The sequence below is a fragment of the Oncorhynchus mykiss genome, chromosome 9 (assembly GCF_057628025.1).
Source record: "Oncorhynchus mykiss isolate SJ-2025 chromosome 9, ASM5762802v1, whole genome shotgun sequence".
Taxonomy (NCBI): Eukaryota; Metazoa; Chordata; class Actinopteri; order Salmoniformes; family Salmonidae; genus Oncorhynchus; species Oncorhynchus mykiss.
Genome location: NC_143030.1, coordinates 84,176,942 through 84,200,927, shown reverse-complemented (window position 1 = coordinate 84,200,927; position 23,986 = coordinate 84,176,942). Strand labels below are relative to the sequence as shown.

The following is a 23,986-nucleotide window of genomic DNA, read 5'->3' as shown; positions in this document are numbered from 1 at the left end:
TCCCCAGGGTGGTCTGGAGACAGAGAGGAAGGGTTCATGTCCCCAGGGTGGTCTGTCTGGAGACAGAGAGGAAGGGTTAATGTCCCCAGGGTGGTCTGGAGACAGAGAGGAAGGGTTAATGTCCCCAGGGTGGTCTGTCTGGAGACAGGGAGGAAGGGATCCTGCTCCCAGGGTAGTCTGGAGACAGAGAGGAAGGGTTCATGTCCCCAGGGTGGTCTGTCTGGAGACAGAGAGGAAGGGTTCATGTCCCCAGGGTGGTCTGTCTGGAGACAGAGAGGAAGGGATCCTGCTCCCAGGGTAGTCTGGAGACAGAGAGGAAGGGTTCATGTCCCCAGGGTGGTCTGTCTGGAGACAGAGAGGAAGGGTTCATGTCCCCAGGGTGGTCTGTCTGGAGACAGAGAGGAAGGGTTCATGTCCCCAGGGTGGTCTGTCTGGAGACAGAGAGGAAGGGTTCATGTCCCCAGGGTGGTCTGGAGACAGAGAGGAAGGGTTCATGTCCCCAGGGTGGTCTGTCTGGAGACAGAGAGGAAGGGTTAATGTCCCCAGGGTGGTCTGGAGACAGAGAGGAAGGGTTAATGTCCCCAGGGTGGTCTGTCTGGAGACAGGGAGGAAGGGATCCTGCTCCCAGGGTAGTCTGGAGACAGAGAGGAAGGGTTCATGTCCCCAGGGTGGTCTGTCTGGAGACAGAGAGGAAGGGTTCATGTCCCCAGGGTGGTCTGTCTGGAGACAGAGAGGAAGGGATCCTGCTCCCAGGGTAGTCTGGAGACAGAGAGGAAGGGTTCATGTCCCCAGGGTGGTCTGTCTGGAGACTGAGAGGAAGGGTTCATGTCCCCAGGGTGGTCTGTCTGGAGACAGAGAGGAAGGGTTCGTGTCCCCAGGGTGGTCTGGAGACACAGAGGAAGGGTTCATGTCCCCAGGGTGGTCTGGAGACAGAGAGGAAGGGTTCATGTCCCCAGGGTGGTCTGTCTGGAGACAGAGAGGAAGGGTTCATGTCCCCAGGGTGGTCTGGAGACAGAGAGGAAGGGTTCATGTCCCCAGGGTGGTCTGTCTGGAGACAGAGAGGAAGGGTTCATGTCCCCAGGGTGGTCTGTCTGGAGACAGAGAGGAAGGGTTCATGTCCCCAGGGTGGTCTGTCTGGAGACAGAGAGGAAGGGTTCATGTCCCCAGGGTGGTCTGTCTGGAGACAGAGAGGAAGGGTTCATGTCCCCAGGGTGGTCTGTCTGGAGACAGAGAGGAAGGGTTCATGTCCCCAGGGTGGTCTGTCTGATGACAGAGAGGAAGGGTTCATGTCCCCAGGGTGGTCTGGAGACAGAGAGGAAGGGTTCATGTCCCCAGGGTGGTCTGTCTGGAGACAGAGAGGAAGGGATCCTGCTCCCAGGGTAGTCTGGAGACAGAGAGGAAGGGTTCATGTCCCCAGGGTGGTCTGTCTGGAGACAGAGAGGAAGGGATCCTGTCGATTATGATCACTGGGCCTACCACACACACACACACCTGACTCCTGGACCATGTAGGATACTCCACTGGATCCGTCCTTGCGGTCCTCGAAGGTGATCTCTGCTTTACTGGGCCCCTCCACCATGATGCTGAGACCCCCTGCACCTGCCTCCCGCGTCCAGATACTGAACTCAGCTACACACACACACACACACACACACACACACACACACACACACACACACACCAGAGAGGGAACAGTACACACACTGTCAGTGGTGTTAACTAGTAAGGTATAATAATTACACACACACATACCTGGTACTCCAGCCTCTGCCCTCTCCAGCCCGGGCCCCCCAGCGCGGACCTTGTGGGCTCCTCCTTCTCCAAAGGGCCCCACTGTGAACTGGAAGGGGCTGCCGGGCACGTGCACGCCCGCATACTTCACACACACTGTGTGTACGCCGGTCTCCGTGGGAACAAAGCGGATGCAGTAGGTGTTGTTCTCTCCCTCCATGATGTCAGCCTCCTGGACCTGACCAGACGGACTGGTCACCTGGGCCATCATGTCTGCTATGCTGATCTCTGATCTCACACACACACACACACATACACATATATAGGTGTCACACCTCCATCCCAGGCCACACCTCCATCCCTAGTCACACCTCCATCCCTAGTACCTGGTCACACCTCCATCCCTGGTCACACCTCCATCCCTGGTCACACCTCCATCCCTAGTACCTGGTCACACCTCCATCCCTGGTCACACCTCCATCCCTAATACCTGTTCACACCTCCATCCCTGGTCACACCTCCATCCCTGGTCACACCTCCATCCCTAGTCACACCTCCATCCCTAGTCACACCTCCATCCCTAGTACCTAGTCACACCTCCATCTCTAGTACCTGGTCACACCTCCATCCCTAGTACCTGGTCACACCTCCATCCCTTGTCACACCTCCATCCCTAGTACCTGGTCACACCTTCATCCCTAGTACCTGGTCACACCTCCATCCCTAGTACCTGGTCACACCTCCATCCCTAGTACCTGGTCACACCTCCATCCCTAGTACCTGGTCACACCTCCATCCCTAGTGCCTGGTCACACTTCCATCCCTAGTCACACCTCCATCTCTAGTCACACCTCCATCCCTAGTGCCTGGTCACACCTCCATCCCTAGTGCATGGTCACACCTCCATCCCTAGTACCTGGTCACACCTCCATCCCTAGTACCTGGTCACACCTCCATCCCTAGTCACACGTCCATCCCTAGTCACACCTCCATCCCTAGTCACACCTCCATCCCTAGTACCTGGTCACACCATCCCTAGTCACACCTCCATCCACAGTCACACCTCCATCCATAGTCACACCTCCATCCCTAGTACCTGGTCACACCTCCATCCCTAGTACCTGGTCACACCTCCATCCCTAGTACCTGGTCACACCTCCATCTCTAGTACCTGGTCACACCTCCATCCCTAGTATCTGGTCACACCTCCATCCCTAGTCACACCTCCATCCCTAGTACCTGGTCACACCTCCATCCCTAGTATCTGGTCACACCTCCATCCCTAGTCACACCTCCATCCCTAGTCACACCTCCATCCCTAGTACCTGGTCACACCATCCCTAGTCACACCTCCATCCATAGTCACACCTCCATCCCTAGTACCTGGTCACACCTCCATCCATAGTACCTGGTCACACCTCCATCTCTAGTACCTGGTCACACCTCCATCCCTAGTATCTGGTCACACCTCCATCCCTAGTCACACCTCCATCCCTAGTCACACCTCCATCCATAGTCACACCTCCATCCCTAGTACCTGGTCACACCTCCATCCCTAGTACCTGGTCACACCTCCATCCCATCACTTGGCCTTAAATTGTTCCAATTTGTTTTCAATCGGTCACCCATACTATTTCAATATTGAAACAATAAATCATACAATTTTTGTGTGTTAATGATGGTGGATTATTTTCCAAGTTTTTAGTCGAAAATGTTGAAAAGAGAATCGTCCAGCCCATTGGGTATCTCATTACACCCCCATATGTCATGTCTGACAATTGAATCATTACACCCCTCTAAAATTAACCGCCGCCATTGGTGTAACCCCTATTACCAGTCTGTTGAACCTCTCTTTAAAGAATGGAAAGCTGCCGCGGTCATCCCCCTCTTCAAAGGGGGTGACACTCTAGACCCAAACTAAAGTCTTCAAAAGCCAGTTAATAAACAGATTACAGACCATTTCAAATCCCACAGTACCTTCTCCGCTGTTCAATCTGGTTTCCGAGCCGGTCACGGGTGCACCTCAGCCACGCTAAAGGTACTAAACGATATCATAACCACCATCGGTAAAAGACAATACTGTGCAGCCGTCTTCATCAACCTGGCCAAGGCTTTCGACTCTGTCAATTACCGTATTCTTATCGACAGACTCAATAGCCTTTGTTTCTCAAATGACTGCCTCGCCTGGTTCACCAACTACTTCGCAGACAGAGTTCAGTGTGTTAAATCGGAGGGCCTGTTGTCTGGACCTCTGGCAGTCTCTATGGGGGTGCCACAGGGTTCAATTCTCGGGCCGACTCTTTTCTCTGTATACATCAACAATGTCGCTCTTGCTGCTGGTGATTCTTTGATCCACCTCTACCAGACAACACCATTCTGTATACATCTGGCCCTTCTTTGGACACTGTGCAACTAACCTCCAAATGAGCTTCAATGCCATACAAGACTCCTTCTGTGGCCACTAACTGCTCTTAAACGCTAGCAAAACCAAATGCATGCTTTTCAACCGGTCGCTGCCCGTGTCCGCCCGCCCGACTAGCATCACTACTCTGGACGGTTCTGACCTAGAACACGTGGACAACTACAAAGAGCTAGGTGTCTGGCTAGACTGTAAACTCCTTCCAGACTCATATCAAACATATCCAATCCAAAATCAAATCTAGAATCGGCTTTCTATTTCGCAACAAAGCCTCCTTCACTCACGCCGTCAAACTTACCCTAGTAAAACTGACTATCCTACTGATCCTTGACTTTGGCAATGTCACCTCCAAAATAGCAGTCTATCACAGTGCCATCCGTTTTGTAACCAAAGGGCCTTATACCACCCACCACTGCGACCTGTATGCTCTAGTCGGCTGGCCCTCACTACATATTCGTTGCCAGACCCACTGGCTCCAGGTCATCTAAAAGTCTATGCTAGGTAAAGCTCCGCCTTATCTCAGCTCACTGGTCACCATAACAACACCCACCCGTAGCACGTACTCCAGTAAGAGTACTACATAGCCCATCTGTAAATAGCCCACCCAATCTACCTACCTCATCCCCATATTGTTTTTATTTACTTTGCGGCTCTTTTGCACACCAGTATCACTACTTACACACCATCATCTGCTCATCTATCACTGTTAATCTGCTAAATTGTAATTACTTTGCTCCTATGGCCTATTTATTGCCTTACCTCCTCATGCCATTTGCACACACTGTATATAGACTTTTTTTTTTATTTCTATTGTGTTATTGACTGTATGTTTGTTTATTCCATGTGTAACTCTGTGTTGTTGTTTCTGTTGCACTGCATTGCTTTATCTTGATCAGGTCGCAGTTGTAAATTAGAACTTGTTCTCAACTAGCCTAACTGGTTAAATAAAGGTGAAATACAATTTTCTAAAAAATGTCATGTCTTGAAATATGAATTGTCCAGCACATTGGGTATCTCATTACACCCCCATATGTCATGTCTTGAAATATGCAGACAGGCGGATTAAAAGTATGTTTACAAAGTTAACAACTTTTTAGCTCGCCCCACAACTTCCAGACTTGATAGCATTCCCAGAAAGCTTATTGGATAATAAAAGGATTATTGACTAATTGTTAGTTTTACACTAAAGACATGACTCTGCCTTAGTGCTGTAGATTTAGTGAATTTCTTCTCTTGTGTAATAAATGATATACATTAGTTTATACTGAATTAAACGTATCTTTGTTAACTGTATTTTTGTTAGTTATGCTCCAACTTTCCCTCCATCTTGTGCCAATATCAGTTATTTTCCAGTCTTGGTTCCAGTAGTTAATATTTTTTTCAAAGAGACTGTCAGTGTGGTATGCTCTCTGCAAGGTTTTGTATATCTTCCTTATCATTATGAACATCCTTTTCTGACTCAAATAAGATTCCCTCAAGCTTGCTATGATGTCCAAAAGACTTCAAATAGACATTCCCTCAAGGTTGCTATGATGTCCAAAAGACACTTTTAAGTTGCATGTATTTGGTCAGTCTAAAATTACTTTTTAATTCTTTCATGGAAATAATTGTATTTCCTATTATCAAGTAATTTACGGCTTCTATGCCTTTAGTTTTCCATGTGGACCAATTTATCATTGAATTCTGAAAAGTTATCCAGGGATTGTTCCATAGGGTTGTGTTTTAAGCCTTGAGACAATTGAGGTATGGATTGTGTATGTGTGCCATTCAGATGGTGAATGGGCAAGACAAAATATTTAAGTGCCTTTGAATGAGGTATGGTAGAAGGTGCCAGGCGCACTAGTTTGTGTAAAGAACTGCAACACTGCTGGGTTTTTCCACACAACAGTTTCCCATGTGTATTAAGAATGGCCCACCACCCAAAGGACATCCAGCCAACCTGACACAACTGTGGAAAACATTGGAGACAACATGGGCTAGCATCCCTGTGGAAAGCTTTCAACACCTTGTCGAGTCCATGCCTCGATGAATTGAGGCTGTTCTGAGGGCAAATGGAACATTTCTGGGATGTTTTATTTCAGTTCGTGAAACATGGGACCAACACTTCACGATTTACATTTTTATTTTTGTTCAGTGTATATTTGTTTGTTAACACTTGTAAATCATTCTGAGTATTTAATATTTGTTGTGGTCCATTTAAAGTATTGCTGTACATCATGAGTTATTCTTTTTTTTCAATTGCATTTACTTCATGTTTTTCCACATATATTTTATAACCTAAGACATTGTATTATTCTGGAAATGTTTTCAATACTGGTCAGATATATCAGGAGATCATCTCTTTACCAATACTGATACCTGTTACGTTTGGGTCCTGTCTAATTCTTTCTGCAAGCGATTCAATGCCAGTGCAATCAGGAGGGGGGAGAGGGGACATCCCTGTCTTGTTCCCCTTTCTAAAGCAATTTCATTAGATAATGTATTATCTGTGTATATTTTTGCTATAGGACATGTATATAATATTTTTAATAACATTTCTAATTGCGGCTAGAAAGTTGAAAGCTTCCAAGGTTTTGAATAGAAAAGGCCATTCAAGACTTTTCAGCATCAACAACTATTATTGATGAATCTATATCTTGTTTTTTTGTTTACTGTATTTAAGTAAAATATGTTATTGTATGTGTTAGTAAGTGTCTATTTTTTAATAAACCCCTGTTTGATTGATATGTATCAAGTCTGCTCAGACTTTTGACTGTATATTGCTTATAAGCTTTGTTATTATTTATTGTCACAATTTATTAAATGTATGGGACTATAATCAGCAGGGGACTCCAGATTCTCCTGGTGTTAATATACATTAACTGAAATAACTGTTTGATAGATGGAAATAGGAAGTACTGAATTGAATGAAATGTGTGTTGTCATTTGTGTAAATAGGGGGGTGTAACGAGTGCACTGAGAGTAGGGAAGCAAGTTCAGGGAGTGAGTGTTTCAATAAATACATTTAAAAATACACACAACACAAACAACGCACCGACTTGAAAACAGGTCAATAACACCTGAGGAAAGAGCCAAGGGGAGTGACAGAAAGAGGGAAGATAATCAAGTAGGTGATGGAGTCCAGGTGAGTGACAGATATAGGGAAGATAATCAAGGAGGTAATGGAGTCCAGGTGAGTGACAGATATAGGGAAGATAAACAAGGAGGTAATGGAGTCCAGGTGAGTGTCATGGAGCGCAGGTGCGCGAGACGATGGTGACTTAGAGGCCGGAGACGGAGTATACCTGACAGGGGGCTACTTTGACACAAAATATTGAATACAATTCTATGGGAAAGCCATCCATTCCTGGTGCTTTTCTCCATGCTAAAGTTAACAGTATCTAATATTTCTTCTCTATTTTTAATAATAACTGCTGGGTCTAAGAAAAGCTTCTATGAAAATTATATCAGAAATAAACATTGGATCCGTTCAACTGTTGTTTATTTCTGATATAATTTTCATAGAGCTTTTAACATTGTCATTAATCTCACTGTTGTTTAATTCTGATTTCCATACATAGAAGCTGTTAACATCGTCATTAATCTCACTGTTGTTTCTAATTATTGCTTTTGTATCTTCGTCTTTTAACATTATAACTGGTTTAGCGTGTATTAGTTTTGTGAGAGCTGTGAGATGTCTACCGGGTTTATTTGGCATTAACTAGTATGATTTATTTGAGTTGAACCTGTTTTGTTGTCTCTATTCAAAAGTCAAAGATTGTTTAAATCCTGCTTAAATTCAGACCTGTTCTTCTTTACCTTGTAAATATTCTTTATGGTATTTTTCTAAGATAGTGATTTAATTTTCTTTAATTGTAATTTCTAAAAGAGATTTAACTATTGCTGAGTATGAGATTATTGTTCTCCTAATGTATACCTTAAAGGCATCCCCAATTATATTGGGGGTCGGCTTTTCTCTGTCCTCTACGTCTATATTTGTAATGGTAAAAGGTTGTCATTTTTCATTTCTGTATTTAATAAATTTCAGGTCCAGAAGATGTACTCTGTTCATTCTCCACATTCCGTTGCTAAACATATTTTCTGTAGGTGTAATTAAGCAAAGCTCTGTCATCCCATCATTAAGCAAAGCTCTGTCATCCCATCATTAAGCAGAGCTCTGCCATCCCATCATTAAGCAGAGCTCTGCCATCCCATCATTAAGCAGAGCTCTGCCATCCCATCATTAAGCAGAGCTCTGCCATCCCATCATTAAGCAAAGCTCTGCCATCCCATCATTAAGCAGAGCTCTGCCATCCCATCATTAAGCAGAGCTCTGCCATCCCATCATTAAGCAAAGCTCTGCCATCCCATCATTAAGCAGAGCTCTGCCATCCCATCATTAAGCAGAGCTCTGTCATCCCATCATTAAGCAGAGCTCTGTCATCCCATCATTAAGCAGAGCTCTGCCATCCCATCACTAAGCAGAGCTCTGTCATCCCATCATTAAGCAGAGCTCTGCCATCCCATCATTAAGCAGAGCTCTGCCATCCCATCATTAAGCAGAGCTCTGTCATCCCATCATTAAGCAGAGCTCTGTCATCCCATCATCGGGGCAGCAGCATAGCCTAGTGGTTAGAGCGTTGGACTAGTAACTGAAAGGTTGCAGTCGAACCCCCGAGCTGACAAGGTACAAATCTGTCATTCTGCCGCTGAACAAGGCAGTTAACCCACTGTTCCTAGACCAGTTAACCCACTGTTCCTAGACCAGTTAACCCACTGTTCCTAGGCCGTCATTGAAAATAAGAATTTGTTCTTAACTGACTTGCCTAGTTAAATAAAAAATAAAATTAAGCATGATACCGGAAAATGATACCTACATGATATACATGATACCTACATCACTGTTTTTGCTATCCAGTAAATTGGAATCCCCATACCTGGGATCTTGAGGCTGAGGTCACACTGGCTGCCAATGTTTACAACAGACGCTGCCCTCTTCTTCCTGGTGATGCTCTCCTTCATCCTCCCTTCTCCTGTCACCTTCACCGTGAACGCACTCCCTACACAAACACACACACACATATATACACACACTTATTTAAATTGTTAAGATAGACAATTTATAATATTATTCAAAAGAATCGACAACTTTATTATGTACTATATTATTATATATTACCTGGTACGTGCTGGTCAGTGAACTTGATGTTGATGATGTAGTTTCCTGGTTCAGTAGGGCAGTAGGTGACCTTACAGGTGCCATCCTCCTGGTCCTCAGTGTTAATGTCCACCTTACTGGGGCCCTCGATGGACAGACTCAGACACCCATAGCCTACACACAGACACAGACACAGTGTTAATGTCCACCTTACTGGGGCCCTCGATGGACAGACTCAGACCCCCATAGCCTACACACAGACACAGACACAGTGTTAATGTCCACCTTACTGGGGCCCTCGATGGACAGACTCAGACCCCCATAGCCTACACACAGACACAGACACAGTGTTAATGTCCACCTTACTGGGGCCCTCGATGGACAGACTCAGACCCCCATAGCCTACACACAGACACAGACACAGTGTTAATGTCCACCTTACTGGGGCCCTCGATGGACAGACTCAGACCCCCATAGCCTACACACAGACACAGACACAGTGTTAATGTCCACCTTACTGGGGCCCTCGATGGACAGACTCAGACCCCCATAGCCTACACACAGACACAGACACAGTGTTAATGTCCACCTTACTGGGGCCCTCGATGGACAGACTCAGACCCCCATAGCCTACACACAGACACAGACACAGTGTTAATGTCCACCTTACTGGGGCCCTCGATGGACAGACTCAGACCCCCATAGACTAAAGCAAATCACATCAAACTTCATCTAAAGTCAAAGTCAAAATCTCAACACACTTCAAGATAAGATTAAATAATAGAAGATAACAGATAAAAACATTATTAATCTCAGATTTGATTAGATCAGCCAATACATACATTAAGAGTAAAACAATAAAATAAATAAATAAATCATGAAAAAAAAGACAAATTAAGTATGACATAATTAAAGTAGAAATGGTCGTCTAAATTGCTAAAAGGTTAATAATAGTGTTCTGTAAAATGCAACAGCTGGACAACAGATGAAGATATTCCCAACTTGTATTTATTTATTTGACTTATTATCCAGTAGATATTGACTGAATTTTAGCACATGAAACATTGTAATGACAAATAATACATGTTCAAGCATTTATGTGGGAATGTAGGTATTCTACTCTACTTTTCTTTTTCTTATAATGCATATACACTGAGTATAATAAACACTAGGAACACCTTCCTGATACTGAGTTGGTACTACTGTTGGAGGGCCCTTTGTCTACACCCATTCAGCATTAGGAACACCTTCCTGATACTGAGTTGGTACTACTGTTGGAGGGCCCTTTGTCTACCCCCATTCAGCATTAGGAACACCTTCCTGATACTGAGTTGGTACTACTGTTGGAGGGCCCTTTGTCTACACCCATTCAGCATTAGGAACACCTTCCTGATACTGAGTTGGTACTACTGTTGGAGGGCCCTTTGTCTACACCCATTCAGCATTAGGAACACCTTCCTGATACTGAGTTGGTACTACTGTTGGAGGGCCCTTTGTCTACACCCATTCAGCATTAGGAACACCTTCCTGATACTGAGTTGGTACTACTGTTGGAGGGCCCTTTGTCTACACCCATTCAGCATTAGGAACACCTTCCTGATACTGAGTTGGTACTACTGTTGGAGGGCCCTTTGTCTACACCCATTCAGCATTAGGAACACCTTCCTGATACTGAGTTGGTACTACTGTTGGAGGGCCCTTTGTCTACCCCCATTCAGCATTAGGAACACCTTCCTGATACTGAGTTGGTACTACTGTTGGAGGGCCCTTTGTCTACACCCATTCAGCATTAGGAACACCTTCCTGATACTGAGTTGGTACTACTGTTGGAGGGCCCTTTGTCTACCCCCATTCAGCATTAGGAACACCTTCCTGATACTGAGTTGGTACTACTGTTGGAGGGCCCTTTGTCTACCCCCATTCAGCATTAGGAACACCTTCCTGATACTGAGTTGGTACTACTGTTGGAGGGCCCTTTGTCTACACCCATTCAGCATTAGGAACACCTTCCTGATACTGAGTTGGTACTACTGTTGGAGGGCCCTTTGTCTACACCCATTCAGCATTAGGAACACCTTCCTGATACTGAGTTGGTACTACTGTTGGAGGGCCCTTTGTCTACCCCCATTCAGCATTAGGAACACCTTCCTGATACTGAGTTGGTACTACTGTTGGAGGGCCCTTTGTCTACACCCATTCAGCATTAGGAACACCTTCCTGATACTGAGTTGGTACTACTATTGGAGGGCCCTTTGTCTACACCCATTCAGCATTAGGAACACCTTCCTGATATTGAGTTGGTACTACTGTTGGAGGGCCCTTTGTCTACACCCATTCAGCATTAGGAACACCTTCCTGATACTGAGTTGGTACTACTGTTGGAGGGCCCTTTGTCTACACCCATTCAGCATTAGGAACACCTTCCTGATACTGAGTTGGTACTACTGTTGGAGGGCCCTTTGTCTACACCCATTCAGCATTAGGAACACCTTCCTGATATTGAGTTGGTACTACTGTTGGAGGGCCTTTTGTCTACCCCCATTCAGCATTAGGAACACCTTCCTGATACTGAGTTGGTACTACTGTTGGAGGGCCCTTTGTCTACACCCATTCAGCATTAGGAACACCTTCCTGATATTGAGTTGGTACTACTGTTGGAGGGCCCTTTGTCTACACCCATTCAGCATTAGGAACACCTTCCTGATACTGAGTTGGTACTACTGTTGGAGGGCCCTTTGTCTACACCCATTCAGCATTAGGAACACCTTCCTGATATTGAGTTGGTACTACTGTTGGAGGGCCCTTTGTCTACACCCATTCAGCATTAGGAACACCTTCCTGATATTGAGTTGGTACTACTGTTGGAGGGCCCTTTGTCTACACCCATTCAGCATTAGGAACACCTTCCTGATACTGAGTTGGTACTACTGTTGGAGGGCCCTTTGTCTACACCCATTCAGCATTAGGAACACCTTCCTGATACTGAGTTGGTACTACTGTTGGAGGGCCCTTTGTCTACACCCATTCAGCATTAGGAACACCTTCCTGATACTGAGTTGGTACTACTGTTGGAGGGCCCTTTGTCTACACCCATTCAGCATTAGGAACACCTTCCTGATACTGAGTTGGTACTACTGTTGGAGGGCCCTTTGTCTACACCCATTCAGCATTAGGAACACCTTCCTGATACTGAGTTGGTACTACTGTTGGAGGGCCCTTTGTCTACACCCATTCAGCATTAGGAACACCTTCCTGATACTGAGTTGGTACTACTGTTGGAGGGCCCTTTGTCTACCCCCATTCAGCATTAGGAACACCTTCCTGATACTGAGTTGGTACTACTGTTGGAGGGCCCTTTGTCTACACCCATTCAGCATTAGGAACACCTTCCTGATATTGAGTTGGTACTACTGTTGGAGGGCCCTTTGTCTACACCCATTCAGCATTAGGAACACCTTCCTGATACTGAGTTGGTACTACTATTGGAGGGCCCTTTGTCTACACCCATTCAGCATTAGGAACACCTTCCTGATACTGAGTTGGTACTACTGTTGGAGGGCCCTTTGTCTACACCCATTCAGCATTAGGAACACCTTCCTGATATTGAGTTGGTACTACTGTTGGAGGGCCCTTTGTCTACCCCCATTCAGCATTAGGAACACCTTCCTGATACTGAGTTGGTACTACTGTTGGAGGGCCCTTTGTCTACACCCATTCAGCATTAGGAACACCTTCCTGATATTGAGTTGGTACTACTGTTGGAGGGCCCTTTGTCTACACCCATTCAGCATTAGGAACACCTTCCTGATACTGAGTTGGTACTACTGTTGGAGGGCCCTTTGTCTACACCCATTCAGCATTAGGAACACCTTCCTGATATTGAGTTGGTACTACTGTTGGAGGGCCCTTTGTCTACACCCATTCAGCATTAGGAACACCTTCCTGATATTGAGTTGGTACTACTGTTGGAGGGCCCTTTGTCTACACCCATTCAGCATTAGGAACACCTTCCTGATACTGAGTTGGTACTACTGTTGGAGGGCCCTTTGTCTACACCCATTCAGCATTAGGAACACCTTCCTGATACTGAGTTGGTACTACTGTTGGAGGGCCCTTTGTCTACACCCATTCAGCATTAGGAACACCTTCCTGATACTGAGTTGGTACTACTGTTGGAGGGCCCTTTGTCTACACCCATTCAGCATTAGGAACACCTTCCTGATACTGAGTTGGTACTACTATTGGAGGGCCCTTTGTCTACACCCATTCAGCATTAGGAACACCTTCCTGATATTGAGTTGGTACTACTGTTGGAGGGCCCTTTGTCTACCCCCATTCAGCATTAGGAACACCTTCCTGATACTGAGTTGGTACTACTGTTGGAGGGCCCTTTGTCTACACCCATTCAGCATTAGGAACACCTTCCTGATACTGAGTTGGTACTACTGTTGGAGGGCCCTTCGTCTACACCCATTCAGCATTAGGAACACCTTCCTGATACTGAGTTGGTACTACTATTGGAGGGCCCTTTGTCTACACCCATTCAGCATTAGGAACACCTTCCTGATACTGAGTTGGTACTACTGTTGGAGGGCCCTTTGTCTACACCCATTCAGCATTAGGAACACCTTCCTGATACTGAGTTGGTACTACTGTTGGAGGGCCCTTCGTCTACACCCATTCAGCATTAGGAACACCTTCCTGATACTGAGTTGGTACTACTATTGGAGGGCCCTTTGTCTACACCCATTCAGCATTAGGAACACCTTCCTGATACTGAGTTGGTACTACTGTTGGAGGGCCCTTTGTCTACACCCATTCAGCATTAGGAACACCTTCCTGATACTGAGTTGGTACTACTGTTGGAGGGCCCTTTGTCTACACCCATTCAGCATTAGGAACACCTTCCTGATACTGAGTTGGTACTACTGTTGGAGGGCCCTTTGTCTACACCCATTCAGCATTAGGAACACCTTCCTGATACTGAGTTGGTACTACTGTTGGAGGGCCCTTTGTCTACACCCATTCAGCATTAGGAACACCTTCCTGATACTGAGTTGGTACTACTGTTGGAGGGCCCTTTGTCTACACCCATTCAGCATTAGGAACACCTTCCTGATACTGAGTTGGTACTACTGTTGGAGGGCCCTTTGTCTACACCCATTCAGCATTAGGAACACCTTCCTGATACTGAGTTGGTACTACTGTTGGAGGGCCCTTTGTCTACCCCCATTCAGCATTAGGAACACCTTCCTGATACTGAGTTGGTACTACTGTTGGAGGGCCCTTTGTCTACACCCATTCAGCATTAGGAACACCTTCCTGATACTGAGTTGGTACTACTGTTGGAGGGCCCTTTGTCTACCCCCATTCAGCATTAGGAACACCTTCCTGATACTGAGTTGGTACTACTGTTGGAGGGCCCTTTGTCTACCCCCATTCAGCATTAGGAACACCTTCCTGATACTGAGTTGGTACTACTGTTGGAGGGCCCTTTGTCTACACCCATTCAGCATTAGGAACACCTTCCTGATACTGAGTTGGTACTACTGTTGGAGGGCCCTTTGTCTACACCCATTCAGCATTAGGAACACCTTCCTGATACTGAGTTGGTACTACTGTTGGAGGGCCCTTTGTCTACCCCCATTCAGCATTAGGAACACCTTCCTGATACTGAGTTGGTACTACTGTTGGAGGGCCCTTTGTCTACACCCATTCAGCATTAGGAACACCTTCCTGATACTGAGTTGGTACTACTATTGGAGGGCCCTTTGTCTACACCCATTCAGCATTAGGAACACCTTCCTGATATTGAGTTGGTACTACTGTTGGAGGGCCCTTTGTCTACACCCATTCAGCATTAGGAACACCTTCCTGATACTGAGTTGGTACTACTGTTGGAGGGCCCTTTGTCTACACCCATTCAGCATTAGGAACACCTTCCTGATACTGAGTTGGTACTACTGTTGGAGGGCCCTTTGTCTACACCCATTCAGCATTAGGAACACCTTCCTGATATTGAGTTGGTACTACTGTTGGAGGGCCTTTTGTCTACCCCCATTCAGCATTAGGAACACCTTCCTGATACTGAGTTGGTACTACTGTTGGAGGGCCCTTTGTCTACACCCATTCAGCATTAGGAACACCTTCCTGATATTGAGTTGGTACTACTGTTGGAGGGCCCTTTGTCTACACCCATTCAGCATTAGGAACACCTTCCTGATACTGAGTTGGTACTACTGTTGGAGGGCCCTTTGTCTACACCCATTCAGCATTAGGAACACCTTCCTGATATTGAGTTGGTACTACTGTTGGAGGGCCCTTTGTCTACACCCATTCAGCATTAGGAACACCTTCCTGATATTGAGTTGGTACTACTGTTGGAGGGCCCTTTGTCTACACCCATTCAGCATTAGGAACACCTTCCTGATACTGAGTTGGTACTACTGTTGGAGGGCCCTTTGTCTACACCCATTCAGCATTAGGAACACCTTCCTGATACTGAGTTGGTACTACTGTTGGAGGGCCCTTTGTCTACACCCATTCAGCATTAGGAACACCTTCCTGATACTGAGTTGGTACTACTGTTGGAGGGCCCTTTGTCTACACCCATTCAGCATTAGGAACACCTTCCTGATACTGAGTTGGTACTACTGTTGGAGGGCCCTTTGTCTACACCCATTCAGCATTAGGAACACCTTCCTGATACTGAGTTGGTACTACTGTTGGAGGGCCCTTTGTCTACACCCATTCAGCATTAGGAACACCTTCCTGATACTGAGTTGGTACTACTGTTGGAGGGCCCTTTGTCTACCCCCATTCAGCATTAGGAACACCTTCCTGATACTGAGTTGGTACTACTGTTGGAGGGCCCTTTGTCTACACCCATTCAGCATTAGGAACACCTTCCTGATATTGAGTTGGTACTACTGTTGGAGGGCCCTTTGTCTACACCCATTCAGCATTAGGAACACCTTCCTGATACTGAGTTGGTACTACTATTGGAGGGCCCTTTGTCTACACCCATTCAGCATTAGGAACACCTTCCTGATACTGAGTTGGTACTACTGTTGGAGGGCCCTTTGTCTACACCCATTCAGCATTAGGAACACCTTCCTGATATTGAGTTGGTACTACTGTTGGAGGGCCCTTTGTCTACCCCCATTCAGCATTAGGAACACCTTCCTGATACTGAGTTGGTACTACTGTTGGAGGGCCCTTTGTCTACACCCATTCAGCATTAGGAACACCTTCCTGATATTGAGTTGGTACTACTGTTGGAGGGCCCTTTGTCTACACCCATTCAGCATTAGGAACACCTTCCTGATACTGAGTTGGTACTACTGTTGGAGGGCCCTTTGTCTACACCCATTCAGCATTAGGAACACCTTCCTGATATTGAGTTGGTACTACTGTTGGAGGGCCCTTTGTCTACACCCATTCAGCATTAGGAACACCTTCCTGATATTGAGTTGGTACTACTGTTGGAGGGCCCTTTGTCTACACCCATTCAGCATTAGGAACACCTTCCTGATACTGAGTTGGTACTACTGTTGGAGGGCCCTTTGTCTACACCCATTCAGCATTAGGAACACCTTCCTGATACTGAGTTGGTACTACTGTTGGAGGGCCCTTTGTCTACACCCATTCAGCATTAGGAACACCTTCCTGATACTGAGTTGGTACTACTGTTGGAGGGCCCTTTGTCTACACCCATTCAGCATTAGGAACACCTTCCTGATACTGAGTTGGTACTACTATTGGAGGGCCCTTTGTCTACACCCATTCAGCATTAGGAACACCTTCCTGATATTGAGTTGGTACTACTGTTGGAGGGCCCTTTGTCTACCCCCATTCAGCATTAGGAACACCTTCCTGATACTGAGTTGGTACTACTGTTGGAGGGCCCTTTGTCTACACCCATTCAGCATTAGGAACACCTTCCTGATACTGAGTTGGTACTACTGTTGGAGGGCCCTTCGTCTACACCCATTCAGCATTAGGAACACCTTCCTGATACTGAGTTGGTACTACTATTGGAGGGCCCTTTGTCTACACCCATTCAGCATTAGGAACACCTTCCTGATACTGAGTTGGTACTACTGTTGGAGGGCCCTTTGTCTACACCCATTCAGCATTAGGAACACCTTCCTGATACTGAGTTGGTACTACTGTTGGAGGGCCCTTTGTCTACCCCCATTCAGCATTAGGAACACCTTCCTGATACTGAGTTGGTACTACTATTGGAGGGCCCTTTGTCTACCCCCATTCAGCATTAGGAACACCTTCCTGATACTGAGTTGGTACTACTATTGGAGGGCCCTTTGTCTACACCCATTCAGCATTAGGAACACCTTCCTGATATTGAGTTGGTACTACTGTTGGAGGGCCCTTTGTCTACACCCATTCAGCATTAGGAACACCTTCCTGATACTGAGTTGGTACTACTGTTGGAGGGCCCTTTGTCTACACCCATTCAGCATTAGGAACACCTTCCTGATACTGAGTTGGTACTACTATTGGAGGGCCCTTTGTCTACCCCCATTCAGCATTAGGAACACCTTCCTGATACTGAGTTGGTACTACTATTGGAGGGCCCTTTGTCTACACCCATTCAGCATTAGGAACACCTTCCTGATACTGAGTTGGTACTACTGTTGGAGGGCCCTTTGTCTACACCCATTCAGCATTAGGAACACCTTCCTGATACTGAGTTGGTACTACTGTTGGAGGGCCCTTTGTCTACACCCATTCAGCATTAGGAACACCTTCCTGATACTGAGTTGGTACTACTGTTGGAGGGCCCTTTGTCTACACCCATTCAGCATTAGGAACACCTTCCTGATACTGAGTTGGTACTACTGTTGGAGGGCCCTTTGTCTACACCCATTCAGCATTAGGAACACCTTCCTGATACTGAGTTGGTACTACTGTTGGAGGGCCCTTTGTCTACCCCCATTCAGCATTAGGAACACCTTCCTGATACTGAGTTGGTACTACTATTGGAGGGCCCTTTGTCTACCCCCATTCAGCATTGTTCACACCCTCTTAAGCCTTAGCCCCACCCATCTCATTAAGGGTTGATCCAACCATTCTGTACAAACTTGCCAGCTACTTCCAGGCATCTAAGAGAGAGAGAGAGAACAGCTCACTGAACATTATTCGTGCCAGGAGAGCTGGTTAGGCTGTTACAGTCTGTTTTCCTGAGTGTTGGTGACTGCAACAGTGTTGTCATATTGTCCGTTCGTAAATTCAGAGTGTTTCTTGTTCAGAGAGCGCACTGGACGCTCTGGTCAATAAGTAGGGTTGTTCCGAAAGCTCTGACCTCACAACAACAGTCGAGCACCCAAGCTAACTGGCTAACATTGGCTAGCTACTTCCAGACACATAATGAGAGAACACCCTACTCTGACCATTTCACTCCACCTAGCAGAGCTGGTTAGGCAGTTTTCATGTTATCCAGAGCGTTGGTGACTGTAACACTGCTGCTGGCAACAATTGAATTACGCTTTGTTGCTGATGTTAATTAACTGACACCAGACATATTCAACGGGTGTTCAAAAATTAATCAGTTATTCTGCGCTCTGGCACACTAAAACGAGAGTATTTTCTTAACTTCTTGGTGACTGGGGGGCAGTATTGAGTAGCTTGGATGAATAAGGTGCCCAGAGTAAACTGCCTGCTACTCTGTCCCAGATGTGAATATATGCATATTAGTAGTAGTATTGGATAGAAAACACTCTGAAGTTTCTAAAACTGCTTGAATGATGTCTGTGAGTATAACAGAACTCATATAGAAGGCAAAAATCTGAGAAAAATCACACCAGGAAGTGGGAAATTTGAGGCTTGTAGTTTTTCATCTCTTTGCGATTCCAATATGCAGTGTAAATGGGTCATATTGCACTTCCTAAGGCTTCCACTAGATGTCAACAGTCTTTAGACCTTTGTTTGAGGCTTCTGCTATGAAGGGGGGCTGAATGAGAGGGGAATGAGTCAGGTGTCTGGCAGAGTGCCACAGGCTCGTGACACACGGTCATGAGAGAGTTAGCTCTCGTTCCATTGCTTTTCTACAGACAAAGGAATTCTCCGGTTGGAATATTTTTGAAGATGTACGATAAAAACATCCTATAAAGATTGATTCTATACTTAGTTTGGCATGTTTCTACGACCTGTAATATAACTTTTTGAACTTGTCGTCCGACGTTCGGCTGGACCTGCACGAGCGTTTGGATTTGTTTACCAAACGCCCTAACAAAAGAAGCTATTTGGACATAAATGATGAACTTTATCGAACAAATCAAACATTTATTGTGGAACTGGGATTCCTGGGAGTGCATTCTGATGAAGATCATGAAAGGTAAGTGAATATTTATAATGCTATTTCTGACTAATGTTGACTACACAATATGGCAGATATCTTTTTGGCTGCTTTGGTGTCTGAATGCTGTACTCAGATTATTGCATGGTTTGCTTTTACCGTAAAGTAAAAAAAAAAATCTGACACAGCGGTTGCATTAAGGAGAAGTATATCTCTAATTCCATGTATAACACTTGTATTTTCATCAACATTTATGATGAGTATTTCTGTAAATTGATGTGACTTTGAAAAATCACAGCATGTTTTAGAACTACTGAATGTAATGTGTCAATGTAAAATTAGATTTTTTTAATATAAATATGCACTTTATCGAACAAAACATACATGTATTGTGTAACATGAAGTCTTATGAGTGTCATCTGATGAAGATCATCAAATTATGAGATTTTTGTTTGTTTTGAATTTGGCGCCCTGCACTTTCACTGGCTGTTGGCGGGGTGGGACGCTACCGTCCCACATTTCCCAGAGAGGTTAATATACAAAGAGGTTAACCTGTTGCGACTCTAGGGGCAGTATTTTCATTTTTGGAAAAAAAACGTTCCCATTTTAAATATATTTTGTCAGGACAAGATGCTAGAATATGCATATAATTGACAGCTTTGGATAGAAAACACTAATGTTTCCAAAACTGTAAAGATATTGTCTGTGAGTATAATAGAACTGATGTTGCAGATGAAAGCCTGAGATAAATCCAATCCGGAAGTGCCCCGTATTTTGAAAGCGCTGCGTTCCAATGAGTCCCTATTGAGCTGTGAATGTGCCATCAACCAGCTTACACTTTCTACGTATTCCCCAAGGTGTCTACAGCATTGTGACGTAGTTTTACGCATTTATGTTGAAGAATAGCCGTAGGTGGCTACATTGCGCAAGTGGTCACATGATGCTCCCGGAGAAAATCTCGCATAAAGTACAGAGGTAGCCATTATTCCAATCGCTTCTACTGAGAAACCAATTGTCCCGGTTGATATATTATCGAATAGATATTTGAAAAACACCTTGAGGATTGATTCTAAACAACGTTTGCCATGTTTCTGTCGATATTAGGGAGCTAATTTGGAATATTTTTCGGCGTTGTCATGACCGCAATTTCCGGTCGATTTTCTCAGCCAAACGTGAAGAACAAACAGAACTATTTCGCCTACAAAAATAATATTTTGGGGAAAAATGAACTTTGGCTATCTACCTGGGAGTCTCATGAGTGAAAACATCCAAAGTTCATCAAAGGTAAACGATTTAATTTGATTGCTTTTCTGATTTTCGTGACAAGGTTGCCTGCTGCTAGCAGGGCATAATGCTATGCTAGGCTATCGATAAACTTACACAAATGCTTGTCTAGCTTTGGCTGTTAAGCATATTTTGAAAATCTGAGATGACAGGGTGATTAACAAAAGGCTAAGCTGTGTTCCAATATATTTCACTTGTGATTTTCATGAATAGGAACATTTTCTAGGAAGATTTATGTCCGTTGCGTTATGCTAATTAGTGTCGCACAATTGGCCTAGCGTCGTCCGGGTTAGGGAGGGTTTGGCCGGTAGGGAAATCCTTGTCTCATCGCGCACCAGCGACTCCTGTGGCGGGCCGGGCACAGTGCGCGCTAACCAGGGTTGCCAGGTGCACGCTGTTTACTCCAACACATTGGTGCGGCTGGCTTCCGGGTTGGATGGCGCTGTGTTGGGTTGTGTATCGGAGGACGCATGACTTTCAACCTTCGTCTCTCCTGAGCCCGTACGGGAGTTGTAGCGATGAGACAAGATAGTAGCTACTAAACAATTGGATACTACGAAATTGGGTAGAAAAAAAACGGACAATTTAAAATCAACATGTAAAATGTAAACATTTTTCAATCAAAAGAATCTCAAGTTAAATGTTTGTCTTTGTTGTGACGTTAGTTAAATCCCCAACTAAGAAGTGGCATTCTGACAGATGCACTGGAAAATCTTTGTATTCCATTGAGCCCATTTCAGCAATTACTGGAGTGTGTTTGAGAGGTCACTACAAACGTTTTCGCGGGAAAAAACGAATGGCACAAGCAAGAGTGGGATAGAGTCGCAAGAGTAAAATGAAAGCAATCAACCCAGTGAGATTTAAGTGCCAAGTGTATATTGCACCTCTCAAACACATTAAGTAGATGGCTGATAAGGACAGATGAGCAGATGGTAAATTCACCAAACACTATCACTGACCTGCTTCGCGTGTGTCGATGATGAACTCACCAAACACCATCACTGACCTGCTTCGTGTGTGCTGATGATGAACTCACCAAACACTATCACTGACCTGCTTCACGTGTGTCGATGATGAACTCACCAAACACCATCACTGACCTGCTTCGTGTGTGCTGATGATGAACTCACCAAACACCATCACTGACCTGCTTCGTGTGTGCTGATGATGAACTCACCAAACACTATCACTGACCTGCTTTGCGTGTGTCGATGATGAACTCACCAAACACAATCACTGACCTGCTTCGTGTGTGCTGATGATGAACTCACCAAACACCATCACTGACCTGCTTCGTGTGTGTCGATGATGAACTCACCAAACACCATCACTGACCTGCTTTGTGTGTGTCGATGAACTCATTAAACACACACCATCACTGACCTGCTTCTTGTGTGTCGATGATGAACTCCCCAAACACTATCACTGACCTGCTTCGTGTGTGTCGATGATGAACTCACCAAACACCATCACTGACCTGCTTCGTGTGTGTCGATGATGAACTCACCAAACACCATCACTGACCTGCTTCGTGTGTGTCAATGATGAACTCCCCAAACACTATCACTGACCTGCTTCGTGTGTGTCGATGATGAACTCACCAAACACTATCACTGACCTGCTTCGTGTGTGCTGATGATGAACTCACCAAACACCATCACTGACCTGCTTCGTGTGTGTCGATGATGAACTCACCAAACACCATCACTGACCTGCTTCGTGTGTGTCGATGATGAACTCACCAAACACCATCACTGACCTGCTTCGTGTGTGCTGATGATGAACTCACCAAACACCATCACTAACCTGCTTTGCGTGTGTCGATGATGAACTCTCCAAACACTATCACTGACCTGCTTTGCGTGTGTCGATGGTGAACTCACCAAACACCATCACTGACCTGCTTCGTGTGTGTCGATGGTGAACTCACCAAACACCATCACTAACCTGCTTCGTGTGTGTCGATGGTGAACTCACCAAACACCATCACTGACCTGCTTCGTGTGTGTCGATGATGAACTCTCCAAACACCATCACTGACCTGCTTCGTGTGTGCTGATGATGAACTCACCAAACACCATCACTGACCTGCTTCGTGTGTGCTGATGATGAACTCACCAAACACCATCACTGACCTGCTTCGTGTGTGTCGATGATGAACTCTCCAAACACTATCACTGACCTGCTTCGTGTGTGCTGATGATGAACTCACCAAACACCATCACTGACCTGCTTCGTGTGTATCGATGATGAACTCCCCAAACACTATCACTGACCTGCTTCGTGTGTGCTGCTGATGAACTCACCAAACACCATCACTGACCTGCTTCGTGTGTGTCGATGGTGAACTCACCAAACACCATCACTGACCTGCTTTGCGTGTGTCGATGATGAACTCAGCGGGTTCGAAGGTTTTGGCCTCGCTGAGGCCCTGGCCAGTCACACGCACCCGGCTGGCGTCGCCAATAACTGATTGGCTTATCATCACAGTGATGGGGCTGCTGGGAATATGGTGTCTGTTTTTCTTGATGTTCACCAGGTGCTCTCCAATCTCCGTGGGAACAAATGAGATGCCTGGAGCAGGAAAGTTAGAGTCAGTGGAGCTTCTGAGAATGAGGACCACAATCTGTTGGTAGACTTTATTGTATTTTTATAGTTGGACTCTTATGGCTGAGCCATTTTAAATCAGACAAATGACAGTTGATAGGCTGTTTCTGTTTAACAGAGGAACACACACCATGTGCCCCAACACACACACACACACTGACCGACGTGTCCATTGCGGAGCATCTTGAGATGGCAGGGTTCCTCCTGGCCTGAGGGCGTGGTCAGAGAAGCAGTCAGCTGACTCAGGTCCAGCTCTCCAATGTCCAATGGGATGTCAGCAGCAGAGCCCACCTTCAGATGGGACATCCTCATAGAGTCATCACCTAGGAGACAGAGAGACAGAGAGAATATTATCATTATGGGATGTCAGCAGCAGAGCCGTCACTGAGAGACAGACAGGGCAGGGGGGTCCATTGAAATGTTTTTTAGAGTCCACACAAGGCTATTTTGTACACCCATGACATCCACACATTCTCATGTCCCCATTTCT

The 23,986-nt window shown here is 45.6% G+C and overlaps 1 protein-coding gene across 3 annotated transcripts in view; it reads right to left on the bottom strand.

The window, feature by feature from the left end:
* LOC110516429 (filamin-A) overlaps positions 1-23,986 on the bottom strand; it is a 161,342-nt gene that overhangs the window by 13,987 nt on the left and 123,369 nt on the right. For all 3 annotated transcript variants that reach the window (XM_090185605.1, XM_090185606.1, XM_090185607.1), the window contains 6 exons: positions 23,658-23,819; positions 23,260-23,463; positions 9,309-9,461; positions 9,067-9,189; positions 1,753-2,019; positions 1,492-1,629 (listed from right to left, as the gene is read on the bottom strand). In XM_090185605.1, coding sequence (XP_090041731.1) covers positions 1,492-1,629; positions 1,753-2,019; positions 9,067-9,189; positions 9,309-9,461; positions 23,260-23,463; positions 23,658-23,819 — 1,047 coding nt within the window. The remainder of the gene's footprint in view (positions 1-1,491; positions 1,630-1,752; positions 2,020-9,066; positions 9,190-9,308; positions 9,462-23,259; positions 23,464-23,657; positions 23,820-23,986) is intronic.